Source organism: Condylostylus longicornis, unplaced genomic scaffold (genome assembly GCF_029603195.1).
Source record: "Condylostylus longicornis isolate FDR11 unplaced genomic scaffold, ASM2960319v2 ptg000013l, whole genome shotgun sequence".
Lineage (NCBI taxonomy): Eukaryota > Metazoa > Arthropoda > Insecta > Diptera > Dolichopodidae > Condylostylus > Condylostylus longicornis.
In genome coordinates, this window is record NW_026577982.1 from 8,381,341 (window position 1) to 8,399,866 (window position 18,526).

At 28.9% G+C, this 18,526-nt stretch overlaps 5 protein-coding genes across 6 annotated transcripts; 3 read left to right on the forward strand and 2 right to left on the reverse strand.

Moving 5' to 3' along the window:
- Positions 1 to 1,442: 1,442 nt before the first annotated feature.
- On the reverse strand, positions 1,443 to 4,441 carry LOC129605433 (uncharacterized). The gene is made up of 3 exons (XM_055515206.1): positions 4,235 to 4,441; positions 3,057 to 4,171; positions 1,443 to 2,994 (listed from the first exon to the last, which is right to left on the reverse strand). Exons 1-3 carry the CDS (start codon positions 4,405 to 4,407, stop codon positions 1,505 to 1,507), a joined length of 2,778 nt encoding a protein of 925 aa, XP_055371181.1. The 5' UTR covers positions 4,408 to 4,441; the 3' UTR covers positions 1,443 to 1,504.
- A 563-nt stretch (positions 4,442 to 5,004) lies between these two features.
- LOC129605398 (sin3 histone deacetylase corepressor complex component SDS3) lies at positions 5,005 to 6,439 on the forward strand. Of its 2 annotated transcripts, none has more exons than XM_055515143.1 (5): positions 5,005 to 5,229; positions 5,297 to 5,369; positions 5,441 to 5,907; positions 5,952 to 6,160; positions 6,212 to 6,439. In XM_055515143.1, the coding sequence occupies exons 1-5, from the start codon at positions 5,121 to 5,123 to the stop codon at positions 6,305 to 6,307; spliced, it is 954 nt and encodes a 317-aa protein (XP_055371118.1). In that variant the 5' UTR covers positions 5,005 to 5,120; the 3' UTR covers positions 6,308 to 6,439. The 2 variants fall into 2 exon arrangements, with proteins under 2 accessions (XP_055371118.1, XP_055371119.1); XM_055515144.1 differs by having other exon boundaries at positions 5,958 to 6,160; positions 6,212 to 6,437.
- A 13-nt stretch (positions 6,440 to 6,452) lies between these two features.
- On the reverse strand, positions 6,453 to 7,886 carry LOC129605399 (RING finger protein 141-like). Its single transcript, XM_055515145.1, has 4 exons — positions 7,653 to 7,886; positions 7,358 to 7,589; positions 7,037 to 7,306; positions 6,453 to 6,982 (listed from the first exon to the last, which is right to left on the reverse strand). The coding sequence occupies exons 1-4, from the start codon at positions 7,799 to 7,801 to the stop codon at positions 6,899 to 6,901; spliced, it is 735 nt and encodes a 244-aa protein (XP_055371120.1). The 5' UTR covers positions 7,802 to 7,886; the 3' UTR covers positions 6,453 to 6,898.
- A 618-nt stretch (positions 7,887 to 8,504) lies between these two features.
- LOC129605697 (uncharacterized) lies at positions 8,505 to 11,056 on the forward strand (the record flags this gene model as incomplete). Its single annotated transcript, XM_055515615.1, has 4 exons — positions 8,505 to 8,991; positions 9,914 to 10,154; positions 10,218 to 10,304; positions 10,627 to 11,056. Coding segments are annotated over exons 1-4 (927 nt in total), but the record flags the coding sequence as incomplete, so codon positions are not given.
- LOC129605263 (protein split ends-like) lies at positions 11,028 to 17,259 on the forward strand. Its single transcript, XM_055514906.1, has 3 exons — positions 11,028 to 15,447; positions 15,522 to 15,699; positions 15,764 to 17,259. Exons 1-3 carry the CDS (start codon positions 11,057 to 11,059, stop codon positions 16,853 to 16,855), a joined length of 5,661 nt encoding a protein of 1,886 aa, XP_055370881.1. The 5' UTR covers positions 11,028 to 11,056; the 3' UTR covers positions 16,856 to 17,259.
- Positions 17,260 to 18,526: the final 1,267 nt, after the last annotated feature.

Sequence of the window (18,526 nt, forward strand, 5' to 3'; positions counted from 1 at the left end):
TACCAGTGCACTTATTAGGAATTTATTTGTCAATAATATTATCAGCTGAGTCAACTAAAAATGTCATACCATTTTGACAATCCATCTATTAATGCCTTTTTAAAGTTATAAAGCTAAAAGATCATGAAATTAGCTATAATTGTTTTTAAAACCTATGTAATAAATGAAGTACAAATGTCAAATGAAATTATTTCTTCAATTTTTGAAGAAATAATTATGCATATAATCTGCACATAATTTGTGCTTTAATTTTTTAGCTTAGATTGTATAAATCCATATTCTGTGCACTACATAATATTAAATATTACATGTACATATATAAAATAAAAACATTTATTTAATGCAAGATTTGGGCCAATAACTAATTCTGAGTGTATCTTAATCAAGACGCCAAGTTTCAAAATTTAGTATTGTGAAGCAACTAAAATCTAAATGTGCTGTCAAAGAAAATGCTTGATTACATTTTCAGTGCATTTTTGAAGTTATGCTTTACGAAATTTCACGTTAAACTTCATTGGAAAAATTATATTTGCAATTACTATTTATTTAAAACCAGGTAATTTTTTTTGTATAAGAAAAACAGTAGCTTACGTAAAAAATTACTTACGACAAAATCTAAGATTTAATCTACGACTAAAATTATCTGAAGGCCTTTAGACTTAACGTCAAAATTTAATAATGTAAACGTTGAAATTTAATAATTTTAAAAAGTTTAATGTCCAATGTGGCTAACGAGTTTCATCAAACTCACAACAGTTGTATACGCAAGCAGTAACTGATAACCTTGCATATCACATAAAAATAATGTTTTCAGTTTGACATACACTGCAATATTTCATTTTCCATGATAACACAAAATATTAGTAATGCGATAACAAGCAATTCAACTGATTGTGCAGTAAAGTAGTATTCCTACAAATTTAAAGTTGTGGTAAGCTGCAAGTACCGATGTACATTCATTTGATTTTTTAAACTGTCTGTAAATTTAAATTATCACAATTAATAGTTATGATAAATCATAACTTTCTGTTTCTAATTTAGATTTTATGTAGCGATTTATTTATTTTAATTTTATACCACAAATTTTACAAGAAGCAATTGTGGTTTGTATTACGAGTCCTATAGTACGATTAGCAATGTGGGAAATCGTGAAAGAAGAAAATCACCAGAACAAGCTATTCAGAGTGATTTAAAAATTGTTTTAAATTTCCATTTGTTGTTAGTTAGAAGTTATGGCAAATTGAAAGCGTGTTGAAATTTGTTTTTAAATTTTAAAAACATTCTATTATGGTTATGATGCTTTTCAATAGCAAATTATTTTATATTTAAAAAATGAAACAAGGATAATACCCCCAATTAAAATAATTTTGTTTGAATAGTCAAATTTTTGGAACAAAGTATTGTTCAATAGGTCTACAATCGGTGATTCAGCAAATTATAAATACAGATAAAAAATAAATGTTATTTTTATTTTAATTCTACATTGTAGTTAATTATTTTAATTTTACACCGTTTCAGTGTTTTCATTACAATTGTTCAATAGCGTTGATAATAACTCCTGAGTGCTACATGACGATGTTCTTTCATTTTTATCATTTTGATGCTCATCATTCTGAAAATCTAAATTTAGGTATTTTTTATAATCGACTTCTTCACTTTCTTTCTTGTCAGATTTTTCTGAAACCTCTTCTATTTTTAATGCACACTGATATTCCGGTTTTTGTACGACTTCCTTATCAAAATGTATTTTATCTTGAAATATTGGAAAATTTGAATTTAAATTGCTCGAAATCACAAGATTTCCTTCAGCGAGTGTACTGAAAATATCCTCATCTACATTACTGAGTGCATTTTGCATTATTTTTCTCGCAAATTGCCTTCTGTTTCTCACTCTTTGTTGAAAGGCTGCTGATAGTAATTGGTGGTTTACTCCATTAGAATTGTTATTTTGAAAACATTTTGGTTGAGTTATTAAGTCTATTTTCAAATCTGTATTCATTTTCAAAATTTCATTTGAAAAACATGGTGCTGATTTGCATCCAAAATCAAAAAAATCTTGAGTTTCTTGTTCTAGCGTGTTAGATTTCATATATATTTTCGGAGGGGTATCTATTTCCGTACCATTCTTAGAACTAAATTTTTTGTTCAATGTTAAAGAATTTTTTTCATTAACATTGTCGTCTGTCAGGGACGCTTTTACAGAAACCATTTCTAACGGTGATGAAGACATCATTTCTTTCAATATTTCATTAATATCTTCCATTTCATCATCTTCGATAATAATACTTTTATTCATTTCCTGTGATAAAATTGAAACTTCATCTGAATAATTAGAGTATTGCGTATTATGTTCTTTTTTTACAGAAATTTCCAAAATATCAGAGCTAATATTTTCATTCTCCTCAGCAGAATGTTGTAGTTTTTTAGTATGGTTTTGATTTTTAGTAGAACCTATGGAATTCTGTGATAATGTTGCCATTTCATTATTTATTTCTTTATCTATATTAGTTATATTTCGGTCTTTTGAACATGAAACTTGAATATTTTTATGGTTATCGAGTTTTTCGGTTTGTTTATTTGAAATTTTCTTTGTTAAATTTTCACTGTTTTTGAAGTTTCTGGTTAACCCTATATTATCGTTATTCTGCTCGACACAAATCTCTGTTGTAGCATCATTAATACTTGTTAATTGCATTTTATTTTCAGATTCGTCACTCATTATTTTTTCACCAGTTCTTATATTTCGATATTCCATATTTTTGTATAAAGGCATGTGTTCTGAAATATGAGAATCCAATTTAAGATTTTCAACCCAAATTGATTCCTTAATAAATGTTTCATAAATTGCTTTGATGCATTTTTCCAAATCAATTAAGGCAATTTTTTCGCCTATTCTCGATCTTCTTGTATTGCAAATTAATTCAGCAATATTGGTTTTAGTTTTGAATTCTTTTAAAGACATTTTGAATATTTTATCTTTATCTGAATCGTTTACTACGAGTAAGAAAGGATACACATTATATTTGTAGAAATTTTTAAATGCATCGAAAACTTACTTGATAAATTTTTATTAAGCAAAACATCATTTAATCTTCTTTTTTTCAGCTCGGTCTCATATCTTGTAATCACCTTTAGCTTAAACTCTTCCGTTAGATTTAGGGCATTGCATCTTTCGAAAAGTTTTTGATATTTTTTTACTATGATTGGACTTTTGGCAGGTTTTTGCAAATTTGATTTGTTATTCCTCTCGTTTAAATATTTTTCTTTACATGTTTCAATTTCAATTTTTTCTGAAATTGGTAGGTCTGATGCATTACTTTTCAGTCCACTTAAAGAACTCTGTATCTGTTGACCTAACATTTTATTCTTATTAAATGGAACAATTTTTTCATTTATGTTTTCCACAAATTTAGTTTTCTCTTGAAATACATTAAAAATTTGGGTTGTGGCACTTTCATCGGTATCTAAATCATTTTTTCCTTCAAAAGCTAGGCAATCACCATATTTTATTAGTTGATCTGTTTTATGAAAGTTAATATTCGTTTCTTGATTACCACCGCTATTTGTAATTTTCAAAATCTTCGATTCATTTTGAGGTTTTTTCATATTTTCTTTATACTCTTCTTGGAGCTCGTTGTTAACTGAAAATTCTATTAAATTTTTATTCTGCTCTTTTATCGATTTTGGTCCAGGTTTATTTGAGGTTTTGTTGAAAACCGATTTAACTTCTGAAGTGAGAATTGCATCTTGCATCTCAGAATTTACTTCATTGAGGTCGAACTTTCCAACTGGTTTAGCTTGGACATCAGGTATGGTTTTTGAAGTTACTGATTTCGTTTCAGTTTGTTTCTCAACTCTTTTAGAGCCTTCAATTTTATTATTAATTAAATTCTTTTTTATTGTCTTTGATTTTGGTCCCGGTTTTTTCCTTTTCATTTCTTTTGAAAAAGTAGCATCTTCGGAAACTAAATTTGAAAATTTTTTCACTTCCCGAGTTCCTTCATGATTGTCTATATCTTGCCGTAACCACGGTTTTCGTTTATATTGCAAATTTAAAAATGTTGTAGTTTTAGACAAGTATAATGGGTCAGATTGACATGATTTATATACTTTTTTTGCATATTCGCCTACTTTTTTCAAGCGACCTTCTATGTTTTTCGGATGATTCCGCCTTCAAAATTAAAATAATTATTATGTATATTAAAGCCAAATTAATTATCTGAAAATACGCCACCTTAAACTTATTTCAACCAATTCTTTTACATTTGTGAATTCTAAAAACTCTTCAAATGTAATATTTTCTTCTTTAAACAGTTTAAATTGGAACTGACATATATTTGAAATAAAATTTTCATTTTTCTGTTGAATATTTTCATTAGAGGAACTTGATTTAATATATTTGTCCATTTTTTGTCTTTATTTATATTTAAATCCTTAACAATTTAACTACATATAAAACTTCTTGATAAACAACGAAGGATTTTCTAATTATAATAACTAAATAAAGCCTTCATTCAATATCCCTCCATATTCAAATCACGCCCAACTGACACTAGGTTCACTTCACTTTAAAAATTAAAGAACAATAAAAGATAACTCTGATTTAAACTTTAAATCCTAAACTTCGATGTCTGACTCTTCGTTTGTATACCATAACCATTCAGAGAATTATAAGAATAACACTCCCATATAAGCTCGCAATACTTTCGTACAAATAAAATCAACAAACGGCTGTTTTTAAACAGATAATTATTTTACGGAAAAAAAATAAGCCTCAAGGATAGTTCGTTTTAAGATAACTCCATCGAATATTCCATTCAATATTCGAATGAATGGAATAAAGGAACACTACCAGAATAAAATTATCCAGAAAAGGTCGTTATGATTAAGGTTATCACTAGAAATGTCAGATCGATTTAGCTAGTGGCATGAACAGAATTATTTCGAATATGTCAAAAATTTGGAAATGACAAATGCTTGAATATATTTTACTTAATAGTTTGTCATTTGTCAGCCTAATAAAGAAAGACTACTAAAGATTTGTTTGTAAAAGAAAAACAGTAATTTAAAAGATATTTTTAAATATTTCTGAAAATAATAGTTCAAATAAAAAAGTATTCATGGTCGCGATGCATTATTCTAATTCTGAGATATCGTACTCGAGCTATCCTACGCCGCAGTATTATGATGGTGATGAGGATCGAATGAGTGAAACCCGTTCGAGTGAAGGTAATATGTTTAATAATAAAGTTAAATATGTTTATCATATATTAAAGACAGAAAAACAATATTGTAGATACGGAAGAAGCCAGTGAAAATGAGTTTGGATCTAGCCGCAATTACGATGAACCAATGGAAATTAAAGAACAGTAAGTAAAATAATTCAATAAAATTCCATAAAAATATGTATTATAACAAACTGTTTTATTTGCTATTTTAGAATGTATCAGGATAAATTAGCTAGTCTTAAAAAGCAATTAGAAGAGCTACAAAATGGTACGCATCCAGAATATGTTAAACGTGTTAAAAAATTGGAACATCAATATAAAGAGAGGCTACGTCTAAACGAAATTTATAGAGATTATCTTAAAGAATGTGTTGATCGGGATTATTATATTGAAAAAAAAGCAGCTACAAAGGAATATGAAGAGAAAAAAATAGATTTAAAAGAAAATTTACTAACTGATTTTGAAGATAAAAGAAGAATAATTGAATCTGAACGTCATAGTTTAGAGTTAACGAGTGATTCAATGGAAACAAAACCAACTATAACAAGAAAATTACGTAGACGTGGAAATGAGCCAGTTCCAATAGTTGAAAAACGACGGAAACCAACCACAGGGCAATTACTTGTTTATCAGTTGGACGAAAAAGAGATTGACAGTGACTTAAAACAAATAAGCAGAGGTGAATTCAAATTTTCATATCTATTTTTTAATCTGGAATTATAGTTTTAGCTCTCACTACTAATGGAATCGGAGCTAATAATCATCAGTCCGGAATGATGGTAGAAATCCCACAACAAACTTTAGAAACCAGAATCGAAGACGGTAAATTACTTTATGAACGTCGGTGGTTTCATCGGGGACAACCAGTATATGTGGAAGGTAAAGATTTACCCAGATTCGCAGCAACTATATCAGCAATTGGAAATGAGATTGTGAGTGTTTTTTGATGAATTTATTAAATTTTAATGATTTAATAATTGCAGGTTTGGGTAAAAAAAATAAATGATAATAATAAGGTTAAAATAAATATGTCTCAACTGGCAAAAGCAAAAGTAACTATAAAACGAAGAGCTAATTAAACATTAGGTTCGGATACCGAAATCTTTAATCTTTGAATGTTAATAACTTAGCTTTGCTTATATTTAACGAATTAATATAAATTCTAATTAAGATATAATTATAATCTTAGAATAGAGTAAACTTACATAAAATGAAATATAAAAATTTAAGTTAATTGAAGAAATTGCATATTTTATTTATGTATATGGAACAATGTAGTAATTTCTTAGAATATAGTATATTTTAGTTATATACATACATAAAAATGTTTGAATTCTAAGCCAATATGTACAAAATAAACAAAAATTCTAATGCGTTACAAGTCATTTTTATATTATCATATAATGTTTATCTCAAATGATCTGCATTTGCGTAACATTTCCAGTTATGGAAAGGTATTTTTATATCATTTTGATCTTCTAAATGTTTAATATGACTATGAATATCTTTCTGACTTCTTAAAAGAATGTGTTGAATACCGTGAACGATTTTGATTAATAACAAAATGTCATCGTTTTTGATTCAAATCAAAGCTTGAAAAAACGAATGGTAACATTTTGGCAGTAAAAATTACCAAATTGTAGAATTTCGAATGTGTTGATGATGTGTGCTTATTTATTTTCTTTTGATAAATCCATGAGTTCTGAACAAATTTCATCACTGATTTCTTCCACACCAGGAATATCTGGCATCACCTATTATAAGAATGATTTATGTTATAAAATAATTCAATATAAATTATTTTCTACCCATGATTCATTTGTGTTTTCTAAAGTTTCATTGCAAACTGGACATGTTTTATTATTAATATTCCATTGTTCTATGCATGGGCTACAAAAAACATGTGTGCACGGTAGTAAAACTTCAATTTTACGTTCTAAACAAATGCAGCATTCTGAAGCATGATCATCACTGTCATCTGAATTTTCAGAATCTGTTGGAGATTTGGGTACTGATTGTGTTATACCGCTAACATGATCTAGAAGGATTGAAGCTGTGATTTTTTCTTGCTGTCGCACCTAAAATGAGCCTTCTTTAAAATATCAAACGTCTCCTTATTATGAATTTACCCGTTGATTTTCCTCGCTGGATAATAACGATTCAAGGTGGGATTGAAATGTTTTAAATACGCATAAAAATTGTTTTAAATTTAAGAACTTATAATTTTCAATTTTTCTTGTAGATGGATCTACTTTTATGCATGCAATTCGCACTGTTGCCTTCCAAAACATTGATGTGTCAGTACCTTTTTTTATTAAAAATATTAACTGTTTTCCGTTTGTATCCAAGCATTTCCTTGATCTAAAAACAAAAATTTAAAGTTTTAAAATATTCTTTGAACCTATCTGATATGCTATGATATACAGTTCGTTCAACTCTTCAAGACATTTTTTAAAATCATCATAACTTAAAGCTCCTATCTCTGAAAATATTTTAGCATGCTTTATCAGCTCAATTTGTAGATCATCTACAACGTTGTTTGTTGTATTGTCGTGGCTTCCAGTTTGTCCCATTACTATAGTCTATAGTTTTAATATTTTATTACGAATTAAATTTATTTCTGGTTTTATGAAAATAGGTATAATGTTTTCTTTTATTAGTTTGACTTTAAGGTCTGACTGACAGCTAATAAAAAATAATTACGTCCGTTCAATTGTCGAAGTATATCTTGATTAGATGCAATCACGACTGCGAAACAAAATTAACGTCTACAAAAACAACACTCCCAGATTATAAGTCTGTTATAAATTTACACAAATGAAATCGAAAAACGCCTGCTACATAACTCATTAATTACAATATAGCTTCCAGGCTGGTATTTAAATAATATTATTTGACATTACATCAATATATTTAATTTGCATAATATTAAAATAAAATTTAATTGAGGCGAAAATAGTAAAAATGAATCCAGTGTAGTTTTTCATGTTTTGCGAAGTTACTGAAGAGCAAGAGCTTCTTTGATGACAAGTTCAAAATTTTTAGGAAATTAGGAAAAACAGTTTTTTTTTAAAGATATTACTACAAAAAATATTAATACAATCATTTAAAAGCGTACTTTCCTTTATATATTTAATCGAAAATATTACCATATGTAGTGAAGTCATTTTATCCCAAAAATTTAACATCTTTTATAAAAATTTGGCTAAAAAAATGAAACAGCCCTGCTTTTCTAATATATGACATTTAGATAGTGTCAAAAGTGTCAAAGGGAAATCTATTAATTTATTTTCCTGTAAAACTACAAAGAAAATGTTTGGAAATATTAAAAGAATTTTTAGTGATGTGAGACTGACTTTAAAATATTTCCCAACTAAAGAATAACCAAACAAGATACTAAGAACTTACAAACTGTTATCACATGGGTTTATTATAAAAAATTCAGTTAATTGCATCACGTTGTTAATCAATAACTTGACGAAAAAGTGATGAAGTAAAGCTAACTATCAGAAAAAAAAATAAAAAAAAAACAAGATATTAAAAACTATTAGTTAAAATATTAATTTTTTGTAACACGAAACTAAATAACTAACAATGAGCGAAATTAAAAATATTGATGAAGATCATGAAGATAGTATGGAGCCGGGAGAATTAAAAGTAACGCCGCCAGGCACACCAACGCTTAATTCGGATGAGCCTTTAAAGGGAAATGACGATAAGGGAAAAAATGATGGCGGTAATGAACAAATTAAAAGTGAAAATGGTAAGTGTTAAGTTTAAAGATTTTTCTCCAAACTAAATGTAAATTGTAAGAAATTATGGAAATTATTAAATTTGTAGCAATTTAGTGCTAAAAGGTTATAATATGCCTTAGTATAATTTTTCAACAAAGAAGATTAATCACAAATTCGGATACAGATTATTGAAATCACTGATAAAAAAAAATCTGAGAAAATGAAGCTAAAAACTATAATGACGATCCTTTAAAATTGTGGAAATAAAAATGGATGATTGAAGGAGCAGTAGTGAAATTTTGCAGGTGTGGTGGAAATTCATGATGCGAAATTTGAGAGATTTTTCGTATTCTATCGGGTTTTGTCAATTTAAAAACATAGTAGAGAATTATATTTCTTTTGTAATATAATATTAGTTTTATTAAATGACATAGAAAAATAATCAATTTTACATAATTTGTTTTATATGGAAAATCTAATAAAATTTTCAAAATAATATCATATCAAAATAATCTATTGTATACCAGAAACTTGTTGATTCAGTTTTTTATTAAGATGTTGATGGATTTATTTCCTGCTATTCTACGATCAGTAACTACTTTCTTCTAAAAAAGCTTAATATATTCGTTCTAATTCTTTTCAATATAAGAGTTTATATTGTAGGCATTATATTTAAGAAGCTTCATAAATTTTAAACATTTAATCTACTTATAGGTAGAACATGAATAAATTTTGATTATTTTTGATGTATGTAGTCTAAATTTCTATAATATTTTTGTTCAAATTAATAAATATAAATTGTATAAATGTAAGTTATGCAAATATGTATGTAGTTAAAACAAAATAGATAACAAAATTTCTGTATGTAAAAATGTGCATTCAATTATAATCAAATTTATCCTATCTTAAGAATATTTAAATCAGATCTTAAGAATATTTGATAAATTACAGGTAAATCTCTTTCGTCCTTGGAAATCTTAAAAACATATCAGGATCAAGAAGATGATCGTTACATGTCGGTTCCAGATATGCCTAATAATGCATTTTTTGATGGAAATTTTGCTATTCCCCATTCTGGACCGATGATTATGGCTCCACGTGGTTTTCCTTTATTTAGGGGAGTAAACAGAGGTGTTAGTGTCAAAGCGCGTTTAGGTTTTAGAGGAGCACATCGTGGTGCATTTTTTCCTGGGTGAGATCAAACTAAATATGTAATATAATTTTTCAAATTAATGCAAAACTAACTATTCTATAGAAGGGGTCGTGGTTTTGTAAGAAGAAATTCAATGGAACTTCGAGATTTAAATCAAGAAGTTAAGCCACATTTTAAAATTAAGCTAATGTAAGCAAAAATTTATGGTATTTTTAAATTTAATTGCAATAGCGTGAACTGTTTGCTGCACATTTTATAGATTATTTCTTAATAAATTACAAAAAAAGTTTGAATATTTCTCTTGTTCTTAAAACTATACCCAAATATTTTCTTATATTTTTATTTATTTCCAATTTTCATACTTTGTTTAAAAGAATTCAATTAAATTTGTTAAATACACACATAAATTTAAAGATTACGTTAAAAAATGCATAAGTTTTGCAATTTGTTCACGTTGTCGCAGTTGTTGCAACTCGAATTTGTGTAAACTAATACGCTTTTTATTATATAGGTACACGAAAACCAAACCATCATTATCTTGGCATCCAAATCCAAATTATACTACAATACAAAAACTGGACCTTTCTAAAACCAAGGCATTCGATAAAACTAAGTCAAGTGATTCAAAAGTAGAAGAAAAAAGCCCTATCGTTGCAGATAAGAAAAAATATCAAAATGATGACAATGAAAACCGATCTTCAAAAGTCCGAGACAAAAAAAGTTTAAATTATTCAACCGAAAAAGATAAGTCGAAAGAATCAAAATCAAAGAAAAAAGATGTCAAAGAAAGAAAAGAATTGAAGAAAAAACACCGTACTGATAGTAAAGACCGGGATAAAGATGAAAAAAGAAAAGAAAAAGATTACATCAGGAAAAAATCCGATAAAGACGAAAATGAAAAATCTTGTAATGAGCGAAAAAATGAAAAACCTAACAAGAAAATGATTAGGGAAAGAAAATCGCGCAGTGATGATAGATCCCGCGTTTCAGAAAAATCTGCAGATGATGATAGATCTCAATATTCAAGAAGCAGCAGTGATAAATTAAAGATTTCTAAAACAACAGACAGTTCCAAAAAATCAAAAAGTCATAGTGATAAAAATTCTGAAAAGGAAATCGGTAAAAAAGTGAAGCAAATAGAAAAAGAAAAGCTTTGTTCAAAAGAAAGCTTAAAACAAGAAAAAAATGTCTTAACGAACAAAGAAAATTGTAGTAAAGGGGTAGATGATCAAAAATCAAAAAATAAAACTAGTACCGATAATAAAATTGGTGCTGATCAGAACAAACAGTCTACTAAAAGTCTATTAAAAGAAAAAGACGATAAGATTAAAAAAAAGGAAAGTAAAGAAAAGGAAAAGGAAAGCAAGGAAAAAGAATGTAAGGAAAAGGAAAATAAGGAAAAAGAATGTAAAGAAAGAGAAAATAAAGAAAATAAAGGAACAAAAGAAAGCAAGGAAAGTAAAGAAAGTGATACAAAAGAAAAAAGCAGCAAAAAATTTGATATTTTCCACGAATCGAGTCCAAATACACCGGAACCTGAGTCAACGACCCCTGAAATGCCTTCCATATCTTCAGTTGTAAAAATAGCTGATATTGTTAAACCCGAAACAAAAATGGAAAAGTCAGTTAAACTTGTTAAAGAGAAAGACAAAATGCAAAAACGAACTGCAAATGTTAATGCGAATTATCTATCATTTTCTGACGAGCTTTTTGTTTTTGATGAAGAGCCTGAAGATGGTTTTCCTTTAACGAAAGATGGAACTATTCAAGCCATTGAAGGAAAAAGAAAACCGAAAAAAACAAAAAGAAAAAAGTTAACAACCAAAGAAACTGATGATGTAGGATCTGATAGCAGCCCCGATACCGAAGATTATCAGGACATGTGGGAAGAAGATGAAGATTTTTTGCCATCATCACAAATGAATGAAAATAACAAATCGGAAAGTTCGACTTTGGTTAATGACAAAACACATGAAGAGATTTTGAAAAACATTAAGGTTGAAATTGACGATGAATTGGAAGTTATAAAAAGAAACCAAGATGTTATTGAAAATGAAATTTTTAAAAATTTGGGTGGCAATACAAAACTTGTTAAAATTAAAAAGGAAAGGATATCTACCGAAGAGCCAATAATAATAAAACAAGAGAAGAAAAGTGATGAAAGCTGCTCTTCTTCTGATGATGACAGTGATAACGATGACAGCACGAGTACTAGTAGTAGCAGTAGCAATAGTAGTAGTAGCAGCAGTAGCAGTGATACGAGTGTTAGCAGCAATAATGATGCTGACAAAAATCACAGTAAAAATAAAAAACAAAAAAAAGAAGAGGAAATCAAGGATGGATTCAGTACTCCCTTGTTTGTAAATCCAAGTCCACCACCAGAATTAGCCATGACCTTAAACATAAAAGAAGTTGCACAACCACCTAAATTATTTTCCGTAGTAGAAAACAAAGCCAAAGAAAGATTTAGTAATAATTTAAATGCAATAGAGGACTCAATTGAAGAAATGGAACAAAATGGAAAAGGTTTTGACCAAAGAAAAGATTTAAAGACTCCAATTTCAGAAATGTGTAAGTCCCTCACTCCACCAACAAAATCATTATCAACTGCCATTAGTAATAATTCGAGTACTGCTTTGAATAATCCTCAAAAAGAGCTAAACCATAACACAAATCAAAAGTTTGTTATAGCAATGCAAGATATATATGAGCAATTTTTGCAGAGTGTAACTAATGCTGGTGTAGATTTGTCATGTGGAAATGAACCCAAATCTCCAAAGTCGTTCAATAAGGATTTAAATAAAGAAAAAGTATTGGATCATCAATTATCGGAAGTTGCGAAAGTGTCTAAGACAGCACTAAATTTTTATAATGAAGCCGATAACAAAAAAGATTTTAAAACTAAAACTGAAGTTACAAGTCCAGATGAGAAAGTTGATTTCCATGTGTTACCAAAAATATCACCAATTAAAATTGAAATTCCTAAACCCAAACGAATTCAAAACATTATTCCATTAGATGAAATAAATATACCACTTTTAATAAACAGGGACTTGCAAACAGAAGTTAATAGTCTTAAACTTTCAGAGTTAAAGTCGCCTCAATTTGATCTAGCTATATCACCAAAATCTGAAGAACCGGTAATACTCTTAGCGCCAGAAAAAATATCAACTAAATTATCGCCAGATTCAAAAAGCAACACAGAATCAAATACTGATGATTCAACATCTTCCGATTCTGATGACTCTGATGATACTTCCAGCACTAGTTCCGATTCTGATTCTGAAAATCCGCGAAGTATGTTCGGGGTAGATATCGAATCATTAAAGAAATTTTCGCCAGATGATCGCAAGAATTTAAGAGCTTTAGAGAAAAGGTTGAATACCTTACAGAGTTGGAGTGCTGTTGATGATGATGACAAAGAAGTTTTCAAAGGTCTAAAAAATATTCTTGAACGAGAAATTGAGTTGATTATAAGAAAATATATTCCTTTTTCTCTAAAAACCTTACCAAAGGACTTAACAACAAGCATTACTTCAAAAGAATCACCAAAAGAAATAAGAATTCAAAAGCCTTCAGTAACAACAGCAAAATCAAACTCTATACCTACTGTGTCTAAATTGAACATTGGTATATTTGATTCAAGCGATAATGCAATGCAAAATATGGAGAAGTTTTTGCCTGTTACACTTCCAGTTCCGACCATATTTTCTATTGGTGCAGAAATGGCTAAAAATAGTGCAGCGTTACAGAAACCTCCGACGCCTGTTAAGACAGATACGCCTAAATCAAAAGATGATTCAAGCAAAAGTTCTGTAAAATCTTCATCGTCCAAGTCGTCAAAATCTGATAATGATTCTAAAAGAAGGAGAAGTAAATCGTCTGATCGGAGCCATAAGTCAAGCTCTAAAAGAAGTGCACATAGTCCTTCCCGTAAGTCACCATCAAAACACACTTCCAAAGACTCGAAGAGAGAACGTTCAAAGAGTCCTAGAGAAGAGCGTCGTAAATCATCGCCACACCACAAAAGTTCCAGTTCATCTAGTAACAGACGCAGTCGTCAAGATTCACCAACTAAAAAGCAATCATCTCGACATAAACATAGACGTTCTCCTAGTATACCTCGAATAACACCAAGACGAAGTCGAAGTCCATGTATTACTCCATCTAAACGTTTTAGAGCTAGAACACCAACCCCAAGTCGCACATCTAAACAGCGAACTCATGAAAAAGTTATAAATAAACATATTCGCAAGTCAGATTTTCATCGGAGCAGGTCATTTTCAAGATCTCGTTCGCGATCTATTACTCCAAGGGAAAGTAATGTTAATTTTCGTGGGCGTGGAAGAATTCGAGTTTCTGTCAGCCCAATACGTCGTTCTTTTAGTCCAAGAAGAGCTTCACTTTCTCCAAGAAGATCTATAAGCAGAAGAAGATCAGCCAGTCCCAGAGGAAGACATTTCAGCAGGAGCCCAATACCGTTTCGACCGCCTTCCCCCTCTGTATCACCACCGCCTAGTGGCAATGATTCGTCAAGAAGTCCGAAACTTCATTCAAGATCATTATCGAGATCAAGAACCAGGTCACGGTCATCATCACCTCATACACACAAAATTAGACGCACGGATGCGATGCATCACCCACACTGGATTTCCGATCATGCCAATAATAGTAATCAGTATTATGCAGAAAACACTTATGGTTATGCAACTTCCCCTAGTCGTATGACAATGACTGTTCATAATGATCCTCCAAGGCGGATAGACACTGTTATAGGAAGCAGAGTTGGAAACGATACTTTGTATCAATCTTACGGTCAGTATTCCAGTTATGATTACATTCAATCACAATCTTCTGGAATATCTGCTCCCCATTACTCATTTGATTTTAACGGCCCTCAATCGGGCAACGGGTTATATCCAAATAATGAAAACTGTGATTACTATTTTAACTCAGATTATCAAGATAATCGAAATTATTTACAAGTCAATCAAATTGACTCTCAAACGGCAAATACCGTAAAAACCGTTGTTGTCCAAAAGGGAAACGTTTTGGAAATAGTTCCATCAGCTGTTTTACCAAATGATGTAGAATCTTCAATTTCAACTAAATTAGAGTCCAAAGAAAATTTGAAATTATCGGATATAAAAGGGGAAATATGTATGGAAAATATTAAGAAAGAGGATGGATCATTACTAACACAAGGAATCGAACAAAAAAAAAAGAAAATTCCATCTTGGAAGCGTGAAGTGCATAGGCGTCAAATGTTGGCTGCAGTGCTAAAATTACATCGCGATTCAGATGGAAATATGAAAAGCATATTAATTAAACCGTAAGCTTTAATTTTATTTAACATATATATACATATATATTTAATAACTTCTATAATTTAAAAAACGAAACTAGTGAAGAGAAGCCAAAAGAGAAAAAGCGAGTACTGTTTGCTGATGGCATCAAACCTGGAAATGGTCCAGTAGATGAGAAAAGTACCACAATTAAAAAAGAAAAGAAAGTTAAAAAAGAGAGGAAAGAAAAAAGAAAACCTAAACTAGCTTCAGAAAATAAGGAAAACACTAACTTAATGGTAGGCATTCATTGTATTTACTGAAGAAAAATTTAAGATTTGAGCTTATAAAATTTTGTTTTAGGAATTGCTCAATGTTGATGTTAGTATTGATGCGGAATTAGAAAATGCTCCTCCACCACCTCCACCCCCCGGCTCACCTCCATCACATTTAGAACAGCCTATTTGTATAAGACCGGATAGTCCACCTGATTTCACATATTTTCATTTTGATGCTGCAGTAAGCTGTATGTATTTTTCTAAAAATCCGATACCCATACCGCCGCGTCTTTTAAATGGATCATTTCCATCACCGCCAACACCTAATCAACAAAACCAGTCGCAGCCACAACAACAACAACATGCAGTACAATTGCATCATCCAATACAATTGCAAACGGGTCAGTCACCACTGCAAATACCTATTAATTCTCAATCAGCTGTACAAATTAACGTTCAGAATCAGACTAACGTCCTTTCATCAATTGCAAACTCATCGGAACGTTTATCAAATGCAATGCTCATTCATAGTACGAAAATGCCTTCACCTGTTCCGGTCATTTCAGCAGTTAATTTTTCTGGTAGTTCTGTTAGTGGAGTACGATCATCTTTAGTTCAACGTTTTAACACTGTTTCACATTTTGGACCAAGTAATACATCAATGAGTAGTTGTAATTTTTCAATACCACCACCAAATATTCCACCACCAATGATCCCATCACAGCATAACCAAACAGTTGGAAATGCTGCGGGTGCAAATATAACGGTACAAACCTCTCCCATACAAAATCAAAGAAATTTGGTACAACATAGTAATAATGTTAATGTTCAGCAACAACTGTCTGTATTCGAACAAATGAAACGTGGTTCAGTTACTTTACCATTTCAGGCTGCTATTCAAACAAATAAATCAACAAGTGTTATTGCACCGGTGCCAGCACCAATTGCAGTAAATACTAATAGTAACAGTCCAGCTTTTTCTTCTGATTCATGCTTTTGGAAAACTAAGGATAATACTGGTACAGGGAATACTACAATTTTAACCTCATCACCGCTGGCAACTCAAACTTTAGGGATACATAAAATTATTAGAAATGAAACAAAAAATTTGAATTTATCACCGAGTGCATCACCGATTCAAAAAAAAATAACAAGTAAACTATCTGAGAAGTCTTAGAATAACTTATGGTTGTAGAAGCAGTATATAAAAAATTTAGTAGAAATAGTTTCAAGCAAATTCTTTTTTTAAAATAAGCGACAAGAGTTTTTTTTTTGGCATCCAAATCTCGTACTCATAAGAAATAAAAATGCTGTTTCTTTTATGAGCCTAAATTATTTTATTAATGACTCTATAAATTTCATTAAAGATTAGATTAAAATTCAAAATTTACCAAAAATGTTTTAGTTGTTGATGAAAATTAATATAAATTAAAAGTACTAGTAGTATTAGAAATTGAATTAATATATTTATAAATTTTTTAATATAAATTCTTTTTTTCGTTAATTTTTTTCCAGTATAATCAAATAAAAATTTATTGTTCTTCGGCATCTTTTATAAAATTTTTTATGGTTTTTATAATTATCCAACAAATAAAATTCATTTATAATTTTTTAATAATTTTTAAGAACTACAACTCATAGTATGTAATAATATAAGTCAATATTTATGTAGAACTTTTTTTTAATCCCTTTACTGAACTTTTTATGTTAAATTGTAGACGTAAAACTGTAAAATAATTTGAACTAGGTAACACAGTAATTTTGCGTTTCGGTTAGTTTTTGAACAAAATTTTTTTTATTTCTCTTTTTAAATTTTAATTTAAAAATACGGGCATTTTATTAAAAATTACTTTGACACAATTTTATAATCAACTATTATAATTGTCATAATAACTATTATCATTTTAAGCTTTATAAAGCTTGTCAAAAAAATTTTTTACATAATATTATCAAAATCATTTAACATTTTAGTTTATAAATTTAAATTACACATTCTAATTGAATATTGATAACAAACAAGACATGAAATTATTTAATTTAAAATTCATTGAACATGCAATATCTAGTGTTGAAATTTACATATAATTATATTTAAATTTTTAAAAGCACAAGGAACAGCAAAATTACACATCAAATTTTTGAAAGTTTTATATTCAAACCGCTTATGAGCTCAGACATAAAAAAAATCATAATTATTTTTTTCTTTTTAACAATTTCAAAGTTTTCAATTTTAAAATAATAAATTTATCAACTCATAAGTTCTTTGAAATATGTTGTAAGACATTTATCAACATTCTGTTAATCGTATCATTTAACGTGGATTCTTATTCAAAGATTTTGAGATTTTTAGAATAAAATAAATTTAGAAATTTTGAAATTCCATATTCAAAACCAAAATATTTTGATTGAAATTGAAGTGATGCGACTCGCAGAATATGAATAATAATTGCATTGTAGAGTTCAATGTTTGCAAGAAATTTTTTTAGTTACTTTATTCAATTGTCATATTTTTTTCATTTAAATAGAAATATTGAATTTAGAAATTTTTTTTCGTTTAATAATATATTGAATTTAGAACGATTATATAAGTTTAATATATATCGGATTATGGCAATATATATTAACTTAGTAAATTAAAACCAAAAAATAAAATGTAAAAGATATTTATAAAATTTATAATTATTCTATAAATATAATTATTACATTTTGTAAAATCCCTACATTGCATTCTAGTTTGCTCTCTCTTTTTTATAAAATAATTTTTTTTTTTTTTTTAAAAAAAAGACAAATTTATGTTTTAAAAAAATTAATGCATTTTAATTATTTTGAAAGAACATTATTAGTCTTA